This window comes from Schistocerca piceifrons, chromosome 3 (genome assembly GCF_021461385.2).
Source record: "Schistocerca piceifrons isolate TAMUIC-IGC-003096 chromosome 3, iqSchPice1.1, whole genome shotgun sequence".
NCBI classification, from domain to species: domain Eukaryota; kingdom Metazoa; phylum Arthropoda; class Insecta; order Orthoptera; family Acrididae; genus Schistocerca; species Schistocerca piceifrons.
In genome coordinates this window covers 432,545,218-432,558,519 of record NC_060140.1, presented here as the reverse complement: position 1 = coordinate 432,558,519, position 13,302 = coordinate 432,545,218, and the positions used below count along the sequence as shown (strand labels likewise).

Genomic DNA, 13,302 nt, shown 5'->3' with positions numbered 1-13,302 from the left:
TGCTCAAACATTCACCATTAATGCTTATGCCAATGATTCAACATCAAGGCACTGGAAAGATATTGGAAATAATCTGTTCTTATAAGGAAGCAGCAAGAGGAACAATAAACAACAACAAAACCTGGCTCCTATGGTTGAACAAAACTTCCCAACTCTCACCACACCCCTTCACAGAACGTGATGAGAGGAAGTACTTAGTGTGAAACTGAAGGAGAACATGAATGAATTGATTGAGGATAATCCCAAATCAGTGGTGGGGAAAGTACGAGGTGCCTGTATAACGAACAGCAGTAGAAACTTAAATGTGCTATACAGCTCAAATAATACCCATAAAGTGAAGATATATTGCTTAAATAAAGAAATAAATGGGAAGCTTCATCTAGATACGGGTGCTACTCCCTGTAGCCAGAGGCCAGCTAAAAAAAATCATCAAGTGAAGGTGGATTAGGCTTTAGGGATTGAGAGGGAAAATGCACAGCCCTCTTCATTAAAAATCTGATAAAATCCTTGAACAACCAACAAGTCAGTCAGACTTATTCAGACTTATTGATGGCTGCATGGGGAATTACGACAAGAAGTAAAACTTGGTGACAGACACCTGCATAATGTTACTCACACTCTTAAAATCACAGTAGGAATTGTAGAAAAACTCCCAAATGAAAAGACTTCACGACAAAAAAGGTTTTGGGAGAACTACAGAAAGAAACAATCTATACACCAGTCAGCCAAATAAAACATAAAAATCTTAATTGGAAGCTGGTGTGGTCTAACTTTTCAGATGTGACTACTAAGTCCAATGTTGCTGTCAGCCACTTACATGTTCTTAAATGATCAGTTTTCGACAGCACTACTGTGTCACCACCAGAGACACATGGGAAACCCTTATTGTGAACGTTGTGACTTGACTGATACAGCGCTGCACTGAGCAGTAAGCTGTTCATAGGCTTATGTAGGTGGATTAAATTTCAATGTTCAATGCTGTTAACAACAATAATGGCTGAAATTAACACCAAGAAGATAATGTACATGGATTTCAAAATGTTCCCAGCTTCAAAGAAGAGAACAATTACGTGGCTTATATATTCCTATATAAACTACGTCATCAATGACGGGGGTGAATCTGTAACCGAATTCATACTATACCTGCACCAAGAAAGGGGAAAAATAGAACATCTGGAAAAGCGAAAAATTTGGCCTATTCATATACCCTTGTTTATAAAAACAATGATGTTTAAAAAGGAAAACAATAAACAAATAATTTTCAGAGGAAGTCCGAGTGTATGTAGAGGTATAGCTTAGTTCCCTGATTTCAAATACAGTCGGAACAAAATTTTAATTCTTCTAAAATGCCCCGAATTTATTATTAACTACTCTTAAGAAGGAGAAGGAGGTTTTGGGTCTAGATGAAGTTGAAGTTTTTAGTTAAATCTAAAAACTTAAAAATTAAGTTACTAAAGGAAACTTGATACAACTGAAAGAAACTAGCTGATGAAGGCATAATTTGGTGAGTGCAAGGATGGTTGGTAGGGTTGGGTGGAGATCTGTGGGTAAGAAAAGACACAATGAATGGCACAGTAACCTGTCATGTAGAAGGTCGTAGGTTCAAAAGTTTTGATGCACAGCAATGTTGTTGGTTTTTTTTCCCCCCTCTAAATATTTGATTATAATTTTTATTCAGTTAATTAATTTAAATCTAATTTTTTAAATTTCTAATACTTTGCCACATCGTTTTCACCATCGTATTGACTTTTTTTATTTGCCCTCATTTGTCTTCCTAACATTGTTTTCTTTTCATTTGAGATCTGCCAGTATTGTCTATAATATACAACAAAGTACCAACCAGGACTGTTCATCAATTGGTAAAGCAGCAATTTATGTAGATAGTGTGAGGATAGTTTCAGGTAACCAGTGAATGATAGTGAAAAATTACAGTTTTGTTTTTTAGTGCTAAAACTAAAATTTTTCTGTCTTGAGTTTGCTTGTGACATTAGCTTTAATCGCCATGAACAAAGCAGTCATGATTTTAGTTTTGCCGCTGATTGTTGACAGCCATTTTCTTGGACACATTGCACATCATGAGGTTGTGGTAGTTTAGGACATGAGTTTAAATTCGGGGCTACAAAAGTATCGTCTGCTGCAATTCTGTCATTGGTCACTAAAAATGAGCTGTCAATGGAGAATCTCACATTTTCATCACTCCTTGTGGCAGCTACTTGCAACATTGCTCCGCATTACACATTAATGGCATTTGTGACGTGACCGCTATGCTTGTGCGTCGCCTATAACTGAATGGTAGCCAGCACCCAATGTGGCAACAGTGTAGTTACAGGTGATGGATGTCAACTGTCAAATAATTTTAATTGGACTGCACATAAGATACGGTGGGGGAAAACTGAGAGTTGGAATTAGAATAGATTAATCTGCTAAACATGATTCAATCGCCTGTGGAATGCACAATACAACATTACCTTCCATGGAGGGAAAAGTAACTATGTACTACTCCTTTGTACTAGTCACTGGAATCACAAGATGTGGACACATTCAGCATTTATATTGGAGCTGCAGTCTAGGGGTGTGTTTCCCTAGCTTCAAACTCTGTGCCATTCTTTTAATGGCTCCTCTTTGCCATTGATACCTACCTGACATAACTTAGCCATTCTGATCATCTCTGCTGACCCAGTCACTTAACCTCTTTGAAACCTGGTGTGTATCTCCTACTAATCTCTTCTGTGGCATAGAAGTGTTCCCTTTTGGGAACCTGTCACCAGTCTTTCTTATTCTATCTTCTAGTCCCTGGTATTACATCTTGGATCTCACAGCACAGTAAAACTAAGTATACTAACCTGTTATCTTAACTATTCCTTCATCCACTGATAAACTTGAAATTTGTTTGGGCAAAAGTGTGATGTCTGCAATTGCTACATGGCTCCTGCTTGAAAGTTTCTGTCAAAACTGTATTAAGTCTGTCAAAATATTGGACTTGATGGTTCCAACTTGCCTTAGGGTCTCTGTTACTTAGAACTTCATGGATGAGTAATACAGTGGTTAAAACAAATTTTGCATATTGCTAAAACTTTAACACTGAACATTGTGACCCAGAAATAAGTTATAATATGAATACATTGGTTTGTCTGTAATGTAATTCTAGCAGAAACAGTCCATGTTTCTACCATTGGGGGCTAATATGTGCAGTCTATGGTAACAGTGACACCTGTAAACATTGCAGTACTTGTGCTGTGCGTCGTCATAAGAGCTGTGTTGCTTTGGGATGGTCTGGACAACAGTAATGTATGATATGAGGCTTTGAATAGTCACTCTAATGGAGCAGTGTGTGAGACAGGTGTACATTGCAGTGAATGTTACTGTGAACAAAAGTGATATCTCTAGAACCTGGAACAAGTTTCCAGTGACAGGGTCACCTTCCGTGTGGAACATTGAATTTGTTAAATGAAATGGCCTCCATGTTTTCCAGATCTCAGCTGCATTGAGAATGCATGGACCATGCTAAAATGTGCCATTTGCAATCATCCTCTCCTGCCAGAGAGCTTGGACAGGGCATCATAGAGGCTGCTGTGGACAAATGGGACAGTAGACCACAGGCATATCTGGACATTACAGCAAGAAGTATGTGTAACCAAACATGAAAATGTCTCCAATTAGGAGGAGGCCAGTTGGTTCACGATCAATGTATTATGCAAGATGACATAATAAAGATGTTGTTGTTGTTGTTGTTGTGGTCTTCAGTCCAGAGACTGGTTTGATGCAGCTCTCCATGCTACTCTATCCTGTGCAAGCTTCTTCATCTCCCAGTACCTACTGCAACCTACATCCTTCTGAATCTGTTTAGTGTACTCATCTCTTGGTCTCCCTGTACGATTTTTACCCTCCGCGCTGCCCTCCAATACTAAATTGATGATCCCTTGATGCCTTGGAATATGTCCTACCAAGCAATCCCTTCTTCTAGCCAAGTTGTGCCACAGATTTCTCTTCTTCCCAATTCTATTCATTACCTCCTCATTAGTTACGTGATCTACCCATCTAATCTTCAGCATCCTTCTGTAGCACCACATTTCGAAAGCTTCTATTCTCTTTTAGTCTAAACTATTAAGATATAAAGATATTGTAAGGTTAAAAAAATCAAATGGAAATGTGCTTATCTTCTTTATTTTTGTTCTCTTATTACTCTGCCTGACAAAACAAAATCACTTTTGTTTCCTATTATGTCCAGTAGTGACACAGAATAAACATCATTTTTCATAGGGAACTACAGTATGCTGATGAAAATGTTTCAAGGTGGATTCAGCCATAATTGAAGTTCAAACTGTAAAGGCTTATTCTAATATTTTGAAATGTGTATTGTGGTTTGTTTTAACATGCATTGCCAGTTTCCAATACAGTTGTTACAACTAACACTATGCCAACAGTCGACGTGCTTGGAATAAAAGGTTTATTATTTTGCCTATTCTGAATCTGGAATTATTCATAGTCAGGTGCATAATGCACTGTGTGCCAAATTGCAATTACGACTCATTCATGGCAATTAAAAATTAGTATTAAGAATTCCAAAAAAACTTCCAGAATTAGTTTTACCATTATTTCACTGTGATGAAATACAGAGCTACAGAAAAGTGTAGCTTTGTTTTTATTTTCATACTAAATCTGCCAGTGCTTGATAAATTTCCATTTTGTATTACAGTGAAATAAAATCTAAATGTTTTATTGCAGTTTGTTCACAATTTGACCACTGATGTTTATTTCCAGGTAGTGGATACAACCTCTCCATTATTAAATTAGATGGGTGCAATGAATCAGCAGTTTGGGAAACAGTTACAACGAATGTACCAGAAGCTGCAATCAAAAATTTGAATGGACCTATTATGTGCATTTCATTACCTTTGAAGAGCACATCTAAGTTTCCTAGCCTGTTTGATGCATTAGAAGCTAATAAAAATACTCTCAAAATTGGTGGAATTGGTGTATCACTTACAACAATGGAGGAAGTATTTCTGAAGTAAGTAAACACTCCATGTGGTTGATTGAATTGTGGCACTTGCCCAGACAACATTAACAGTAAGCAACTGTCATAGGTTTTTAGTGACACACACATTGTACTTTAAAGAAAAAGTTTAATATTTATCCATTTTATGTATGTGACCTTGCCTTGATATTTTCATAGCAAATAACATCACAAACAGTGTACATAATTTTCTGACTGCAATATCCCTGTATTTTTACCATATTGTGTTTTACTATATTTAATAACAACCACTTCAGAACTTGGAACACTCCTTATAAATTAGGAACAGTTATAGGCAGTGTGTCAGTGCGAAATGTGGTTTTAACCTGTCAGATATGTTCAGTTAATTTCAGTTCAGGCTCAGGACTGAAACTAACATTTCATTCCTCTACTAAGTTTTCCCACCCTTTACAACAGTTTTCTTTCTCCCGCCAAATTTCCTATGCTCACATTGTTGTTTTGCACCCATTTTTTTGTTAACATATTTATAATTTTCCTGTGATTTATACTTTATGAAACAATGTTTTTGAGAAAAAACGGACATAATTGACTTCAAAAGATTTTAAAACAACTTACGGGTGCTCAGCCAGGTAAAATCTTCAGTGACTGCCGATATTTCAGCGGTAGTACACCCTGCCATTTTCAAGGCAAACTGCAAATTTGCCTGTACATTGCCAGTTCATTGCAGTTCATTGCAATGAACTGGCAATGTACAGGCAAATTTAAAACCTCGGTTCTTAGACTGACGCAGGAACACTAGTGACACCATAGATGACCAAAGTCAGAGATATCAATAGTGAGACTATGAACTAGCAGGTGAGGTAACATTGACTCTATCCTTCTGTTTTTTGAGAGGGGAGAGAGCAGGATTCCAAAGAGAGTTTAAACAAAAACCTCCATCCCTGTTTACAAGGTTGCTTGCTAATTTAATCTCAACTGCCTCCTTAATAACACTGTCCCAATATCTCGGTGTTGTTATGTAGCACAGGGTGACCAGTATCCAAGCAATGTTGGGCAATAGCAGATCTGATTGGCTGCTGTAATTGTGTGTGTGCCGTTTATGCTCAGTACATCGGTCCTCCATGGTCCCGATAGTTTGACCAGTATATGCCATGTCACAGCTACAAGGAATGCAATATACACCCTCCTTATGCAAACCAAGGTCATCCTTAACACAAGCCAAAAGCACTTTAATTTTGGATGGAGATCGGAAAACGCATTTCACATAGTATTTCTATAAAATACGACTGATCTTGTTGGAAGTGCTTCCTACGTAAGGCAAAAAGGCAGTAGACTTATGTGTTGACTCAGAATTATCATCAATCACCCGATGCACAGTTGGTTGATAGTGCAACGCACATTCAATCTGTCTGTCACTATAACTATTTTGACAAAACATAATTTCAAGATGGGACAGCTCAGCTGGCAAAGTCTCAGCATCGGAAACAACATGTGCCCTGTGTACTAAGGTACAAAGAACCCCTTCGTGCTGAGTCAGATGGTGACAATTATTAGCCTGTAAATACAAGGTGGTGTGAGTCGATTCCTGTAAACTGCATGTCCCAATGATCCATTATCCTTCCTCCTAACCAAAACGTCAAGAAAGGGAAGGCAACCATCCTCTTCATCTCCATCGTAAAAAGAATGTTTGGGTGGATCGTGTTCAGATGTTCTAGAAAGACATTCAAATTCTCCTTACCATGAGGCCAAACAACAAAAGTATCGTCAACATATCTGAAGAAACAGGCGGGTTTCAAAGGCACTGACTCAAAGATTACAGCATCCAAGTAGATCTGCTGTTGCTGAACATTGCTTGGATACTGGTCACCCCATGCTATATAACAACACCGAGATATTGGCATGCATGTCCAACTATTGGGACAGTGTTATTAAGGAGGCAGTTGAGATTAAATTAGCGAGCAACCTTGTAAACAGGGATGGAGGTTTTTTTAAACTTTGTTTGGAATCCTGTTCTCTCCATTGTCAAAAAAACAGAGGGACAGAATCAGTGTTACCTCACCTGCTAGTTCGTAGTTTCACTATCAATATCTCTGACTTTGGTCATTTTTGGTGTCACTAGTGTTCAGTGTGTGTTATCTTTCCTGCATCAGTCTAAGAACCGAGGTTTTAAGTTTTTCTGTACATTGCCAGTCCATCGCAGTTTGCCTTGAAAATGGCGGAGTGTACTCCATCCGAAATATCAGTGGTCACTGAAAATTTTACCTGGCTGAATACCCGTAAGTTGTTTGAAAGTTGTATACACCAGGAGAAACTCAGGTCTCACTTCAAAAGATTTTGACAGTTTGTTGGTGTTCAAACACTTTTTACAAACTTTACCTGGTTAACTTTCTTGAGCCTTGGGTGCTCTACTCTAGTAAAAGTTCGCGAACAGTTTGTGATGTTAGTACTTTGTCTTCTGCCACTGCCAAGCTCTACTTGCCTTGGTTGCTGATGGAAATAAATATATCACCAGGAGTCTGAAGGAAGTGTAGCTTCAGGTAAACATTCACTTGTTTCTAGTCACTACAAGCCTTAGTTTCCAGTAATGTGTGCTATTCCTAAGGAAGTATGCTGACATTATTCTAGCCACATTTTTTGATTGATAGCTTTGCCCGTTAGTAGTGTCCTTATTGTTTAATTGCAGCTCCAGCTTTCCTTAGGATTATTCCAAAACTTGTTGCATTTCTCATGTAATTCTGTTTGCTGGTTTTGCATTACAGTAGAGTGGGAATTTTAAAGCCAGGACACTACTAAAATTATTTGAATAGAGCTGTATGTCAGTAATTCCTGATTGCTGCAACATGCGAAGCAGTTATAGAATTTTATTAATGACAGATAATGTCAATAAAGTATGTAAAATGAAATGTGAATATTCAGATAGCCTGTCACATATACTGCTTGATAAAAGTGTGCTATGTAGCCGGTCAGAGGACATATAGTGCGATAGCAGTTCTTATTTATTTGGTTATTACATAAAAAATTTCTGAAATAAGAATGGTACATCAGCCATGTACAACTTCAATGAACTTAAGCTAAGTGAATGATTAGGTCTTTTGTATATGTTTAATTATAATAAGCACAAATGAATCAACTAAAATAATAATAATAATAATAATAATAAAATATTCCTACTCGTATACTTTCAAGAGCATTAATTGTGCATTAAGTTTTTATTAAAAATAAATATAAAGCTTGACCCTATTCACTCTGTTCACACCTGTTCAAAGCATCTAATGAATTTTCAGGTGTTGGGTCTTTCAATGCTTTAGCAATTTACAGGTAATTGTATTTTGTTTCTTTTTTTTTGTTCAGCTTTTGTACTGTGACTCTCTTGGATTTTAAAAGCACCTATATTAAGCTATAAGAAACATCACCTTCTCTTCAGATCCCTCTATCACTCCCATGGTTTCTGTCAGCAATAAAAGTACACTCTTAAAAGAGCAGAGTGGTGCTGTCTGTGCTGCTAGTGCCAAAGTGCGAAAGTAGTGATCTTGCTAGGACAGTTTGCTGAAAGACTGAGGACCAGTGGAACATGAGTGAGCACCTGTGAGAGCAAAGCAAACTCGGCCGAATACTGTCTGCTCACATTCTGCTGCCATGTACGCCAGAGAGGATTCACATTTGATGATCATTGTTTGCTTGTGCTTGCTCCTGTGTAAAACAGGCTTCAGGACTAGTTTTCATGCATTGACAACACATCTAATTGAAGTCTGACGGTTGACACAGACATACTGATCCATATAAAGGACTGCCTTACATTAAAATCCACCCATTGCGGGTCTTGAACCAATGACCTCTGCTACACTAGTCTCTAATGCTACCACTAGACCACAGATGCCTGTTCGTTTTTAACTTGTTGATGCCTTGACAGACAGTGGGCAAACTTCCATAATGTTTCGTGGTGCCTTTTACACGTATTTATTTGGTGTGGAAACAGAGATTATTTACTTTCGTCACAACTTGTCTGCAAAATGTTTTACTATTTTCAGTTTTCACATAATGTTTGAAAATTAATGGAATATTTCATTCTGTACTTCTGCGTGTTTGTTGTTGCAACTATATTATACACTGATCAGCCAGAATGTCATGGCTACATACCTAATAGCTGGTATGTCCACCTGTGGCATGGATAACAGTGGCAAAGCATCATGGCATGGAAGCAGTGAGACCTTGGCCAGTCGCTGGAGGGAGTTGGCACTACATTTAAACACGCACAAATCACCTAATACCTGAAAATTCCAGGGAGGATGATGATGAGCTGTGATGCTACGTTCCATCACATCCCATATTTGTTCAATCGGGTTCAGATCTGATGACCTGGGGGGCCAGCACATCAATTGGAACTTGCCATTGTGTTCCTCAAACCCCTCCTCACATTCCTGGCATTGTGCATTATGTGTTATCTTGTTGAAAAATGCTACTGCTGTTGGGAAACATAGTTGTCATGAAGGGCTGTATGTGGTCTGCAACCTACATATGATACTCCTTGACTGTCATGATGAACTGAATAACCTCCGTTGGACCTATGGATGCCAAATGAATGTTTGCTAGAGCACAATGGAACCTTTGCCAGCTTGCCTCTATCCCGCAGTACAAATGTAAAGGAGTTGTTCCCCTGGAAGATGACAGATTCATGCACTCCGATCAGCATACTGAAGAAGGTATGGAAATTTATCAGACCATGCTGCACAGTGCCACTGCACCAACGTCCAGTGCCAATGGTCACATGACAAATTTCATGCATGGGTCGTCAACTGTGGAGGTCCATTGTTAGGAGTGTGTGGTGCTTTGTGTGTGTGCAGCCATGCTTGTACTCTGCCCAGCACTAAAGTTTGATGTTCGCCTCCTGTCCTTCTTTACCAGTCTGCCCAGCTTGCGACATGCGACACCTGTAATGAAGGGTGGCCGCCCAACTCCATGACACCCGTGCATGGTTTCGCCTTGGTTTCGTCACATGTTGAAGACACTCACCACAGCACTCCTCAAACACCTGACATATCTTGCAGTTTACGAAATGCTCATGCCGAGACTCTGGGCCATCACAATCTGTGCTTGATCAAACTTACATTGATTGTGCACCTTTCCCATTCTGTGCATGGAGAGCACACTCATTGAGTCCACATGCACCGTGCATGTATCTGACTAGCAATCATTCCTCGGCAGGTGATGCTGCTATTGCCTGATTGGGTTTATATCGATAGTTGGTTCGTGATCATAATGTTCTGGCTGATCACCACATGTTTTAATACATACTGAAATTCAATGTTCTGATTATATAATACATGAAGAAATCAATTGTGGCCCAAATTCCTACAAAGGCAGCTGGCACAAAGTGAACACAATTGCAAATTCAAAAAGTGTAAACTTTTGTCTTGTTGTGGTTAGTGGAAATGAATGTACTGCTAAGAAGTGAGAATGTAGAAGCGAGAAGCAGGTTCACTTCCTGAGAACTCTTTGAAATTGAAAACTTTACTGTTTTCTGTTCGCCCAGTAGTATCGTCTAGTGTTGCTCATAGCTTTGTGTAAGTGATCAAAATGTTGTGTTGTTAGCTGCTTCTTTCAGGTAATAGTTTAGTGGTTTCTGTTGCTGATTTAAGATAGAAAATATTCTGAAAAGGTGGTTGGAAAACCCTTTGGATGGAAGACAAAGTAAAAATTCATGAAAGAGTTGAAGTTCATTATGGAATACAGATTGCATTACCATAGAGCTTAGTGATACCTGTGTCTGTGTTGCACACTGTCAAAATTGAAGACTCTGTTTTGGAAAGTGCAAGTAACAGTAGGCCAGGTTCAAAATAAATTAAATATGCCAGTTACCATAAGTATATGGATCTGGGAGAAATAATGAAAAACTGTTTTCAGACATCATTTATGACACCTCAGTTAGTGGTGTTACGTTGCATGAAAAGGTGCTGTAGGTGGCTAATATACGTGTAATTGAGAACTGCTCCACATCTAACAGATAGATCGCAAGGTTGAAGAAATGCTATAATGTGATGTACAGAATTGTATTTGGCAAAGAAAACATTGTGAACAAAAGAAACTGTTGGTGAACAGCAGAATGATAGATTACAGTAACTTAGAAAGCAGTATAAACCAATAGATATCTTCAACATAAGTGAAATCTTTTTCAGCACTCTTCCAAACAAAGTGTTTACCTTTAAACATAAAAATCACTAAAAAATGTCAAATCAAAACATCTTCAGCTGTCTAAATTTCCAGTTTTATTTTATTTATATTAGCAGTTTTAGCATTGCATTATGCCATTTTCAAGCCTCCTGACTGACATATAGGAAGAATCCCACCTCTTGTACAACTAAATAGGGGCCAGTGCAGAGTCACTGGTATCTGCAAACTACTTCCTAACACAGCAATACCTTCAATCATCACTTGCAAGTGATGATCGATGGGATCATTTTATTAAGTAGTAGTCTATGGATGGTAGTGAATGTATACCGATCCCTATATGATTGCACAAGAGTTGGGATTCTTCCTATGTATCAGTCCGGTGGCCTGAAGATGGTGCAATGTAATACTGAAACTGGTAGCACAAATAAAATATAACTGGAAATTTAGGCGGCTGAAGGTGTTTTGATTTGACATTTTATACGAACAGCCGAGGTTCTGCAACCATCTTGGATAAAGATGGACTTGCAGAGAAAATTAGTGTGGTGGAAAAACACTATAAAGTAGGCAGTAATCCTGGACACACATACTGATGACTCAGAAAGAGTTAAACTATTTGTGATTAGAAAAAAAATTTAAGAAAGTAAAAACGTTGTCCATGAACAACAGAGCCAATAACAAAGTGTGGATGACATTACAACTATTTGAGAAGCAGTTGCATAACCTTTATGCGAGAATGGGAATCTGTTACGCGTAAATTCTCCTGTTTGTGATTTATTGTTCTGTGCATTAAAAAAATAAATAAATAAAGATAAATAAATAAATAAATTTATTTTTTGCTATGTGTAGTTAATTTCCTAAAAGGCAAAGATTAGGGGAAACTGAAAAGACCTTTAAAGTGTCCATTTTAGATGCTTTGCACTTCATTGTCAAGGCATGCAGGGAGGTTACGGACTCACCATCTCCAACAGCTTTCAAAAAATGGGATACATTCAAGCAGACAAAGGAAAGCGGTCTGATGCACCAAATCTGAGTAATAATGACAACACAGAAACTGCACTTGCTTCATTGCAGTAGAAGCTGTACTTGAAGCATCCGGTCAAAGATTTCTTATGTATTGACAACAATTTTGGCACTTTTGAAAGCATATGTGTTCAAAATGTGATTGACTTTAATATACAGGAAAATGATGATAGTGCGAGATTGTAGTGATGGTGCCAGTGTGGTTTCTTATATTGCAGTTGAAAATGCAGCAATGAAATCAATAAAAAAATATACCTCTGCTGTAGATGTATATATTAAAGTTTTCAATTGCGTTTATGAATTGGAAAACCACATTGCCAACATTCACAAAAAGAAAAAAAAAAAAAGAAAATATCCTTAGTTTTGGATTTTTTTTTGTTAAAAAGTAGGAACAATTGATAATTTTCTCTCATTTATGTAAGCCATCCACATTTACGTTTAGTATTATAAATGAAATGATAAATTAATGTTTTTAAGTGTGCACTTCATGGCTAAAGTGTGATACAGCCTCCCCCTTCCCGCCCTCCTGTAATCTTGGTTGTGGTGACAAACTGAGCCATAGCGTAGCCCAAGGTCTAGGTTAAGTTTGTAGGTAACAATTTGGTTGTGAATTGGTGAAGCCAATGAATTTAAATGTGAAATAAATACTGTGGTGACAGATTGATCTGTAAAGCAGCCTGATCTCTACATTCACATGGTTAGATAAGTTCAGGTTACTATGTTCAGCTGCTAATGTTGCTTCTCCTCACTGTTTAGCAGGACAATTTGCACAAAAAATAATATAAATTGGAGTTATCTTTAATGTGGTGTAACATTTAAACTGCATATTTCTGTAGTACGCAAGTGTAAATACAAAAACTGCAGAACAATCTGTCTTGGCTTCACAAACACACAAATTAACGTGGTAGGTGCTTGGTATGCTGCTATCTGCCTCTCTTCAAAATGCATCATTTTAGTGTGATTTGTTGTGTTTAGCATTGAAGTGTTATATCGGTGGTCATCTAAACATAGTTCCAAATTCAGAAAGCCTTTACTAATTAATAAACAGTCTTCAGCGAGTCTTTTGATGCATATTACGTGCTCGTATCATACATAAAATAGAAAAATAGAAAATGAAAATAGGGGAGAGGGTGGGG

General features: G+C 37.9%; 1 protein-coding gene across 2 annotated transcripts in view; it reads left to right on the top strand.

The window, feature by feature from the left end:
* Positions 1 to 13,302, top strand: part of LOC124787703 (phospholipid-transporting ATPase ABCA1-like) — a 446,510-nt gene that overhangs the window by 278,997 nt on the left and 154,211 nt on the right. For both annotated transcript variants that reach the window (XM_047254537.1, XM_047254536.1), the window contains one exon: positions 4,762 to 5,011. In XM_047254537.1, coding sequence (XP_047110493.1) covers positions 4,762 to 5,011 — 250 coding nt within the window. The remainder of the gene's footprint in view (positions 1 to 4,761; positions 5,012 to 13,302) is intronic.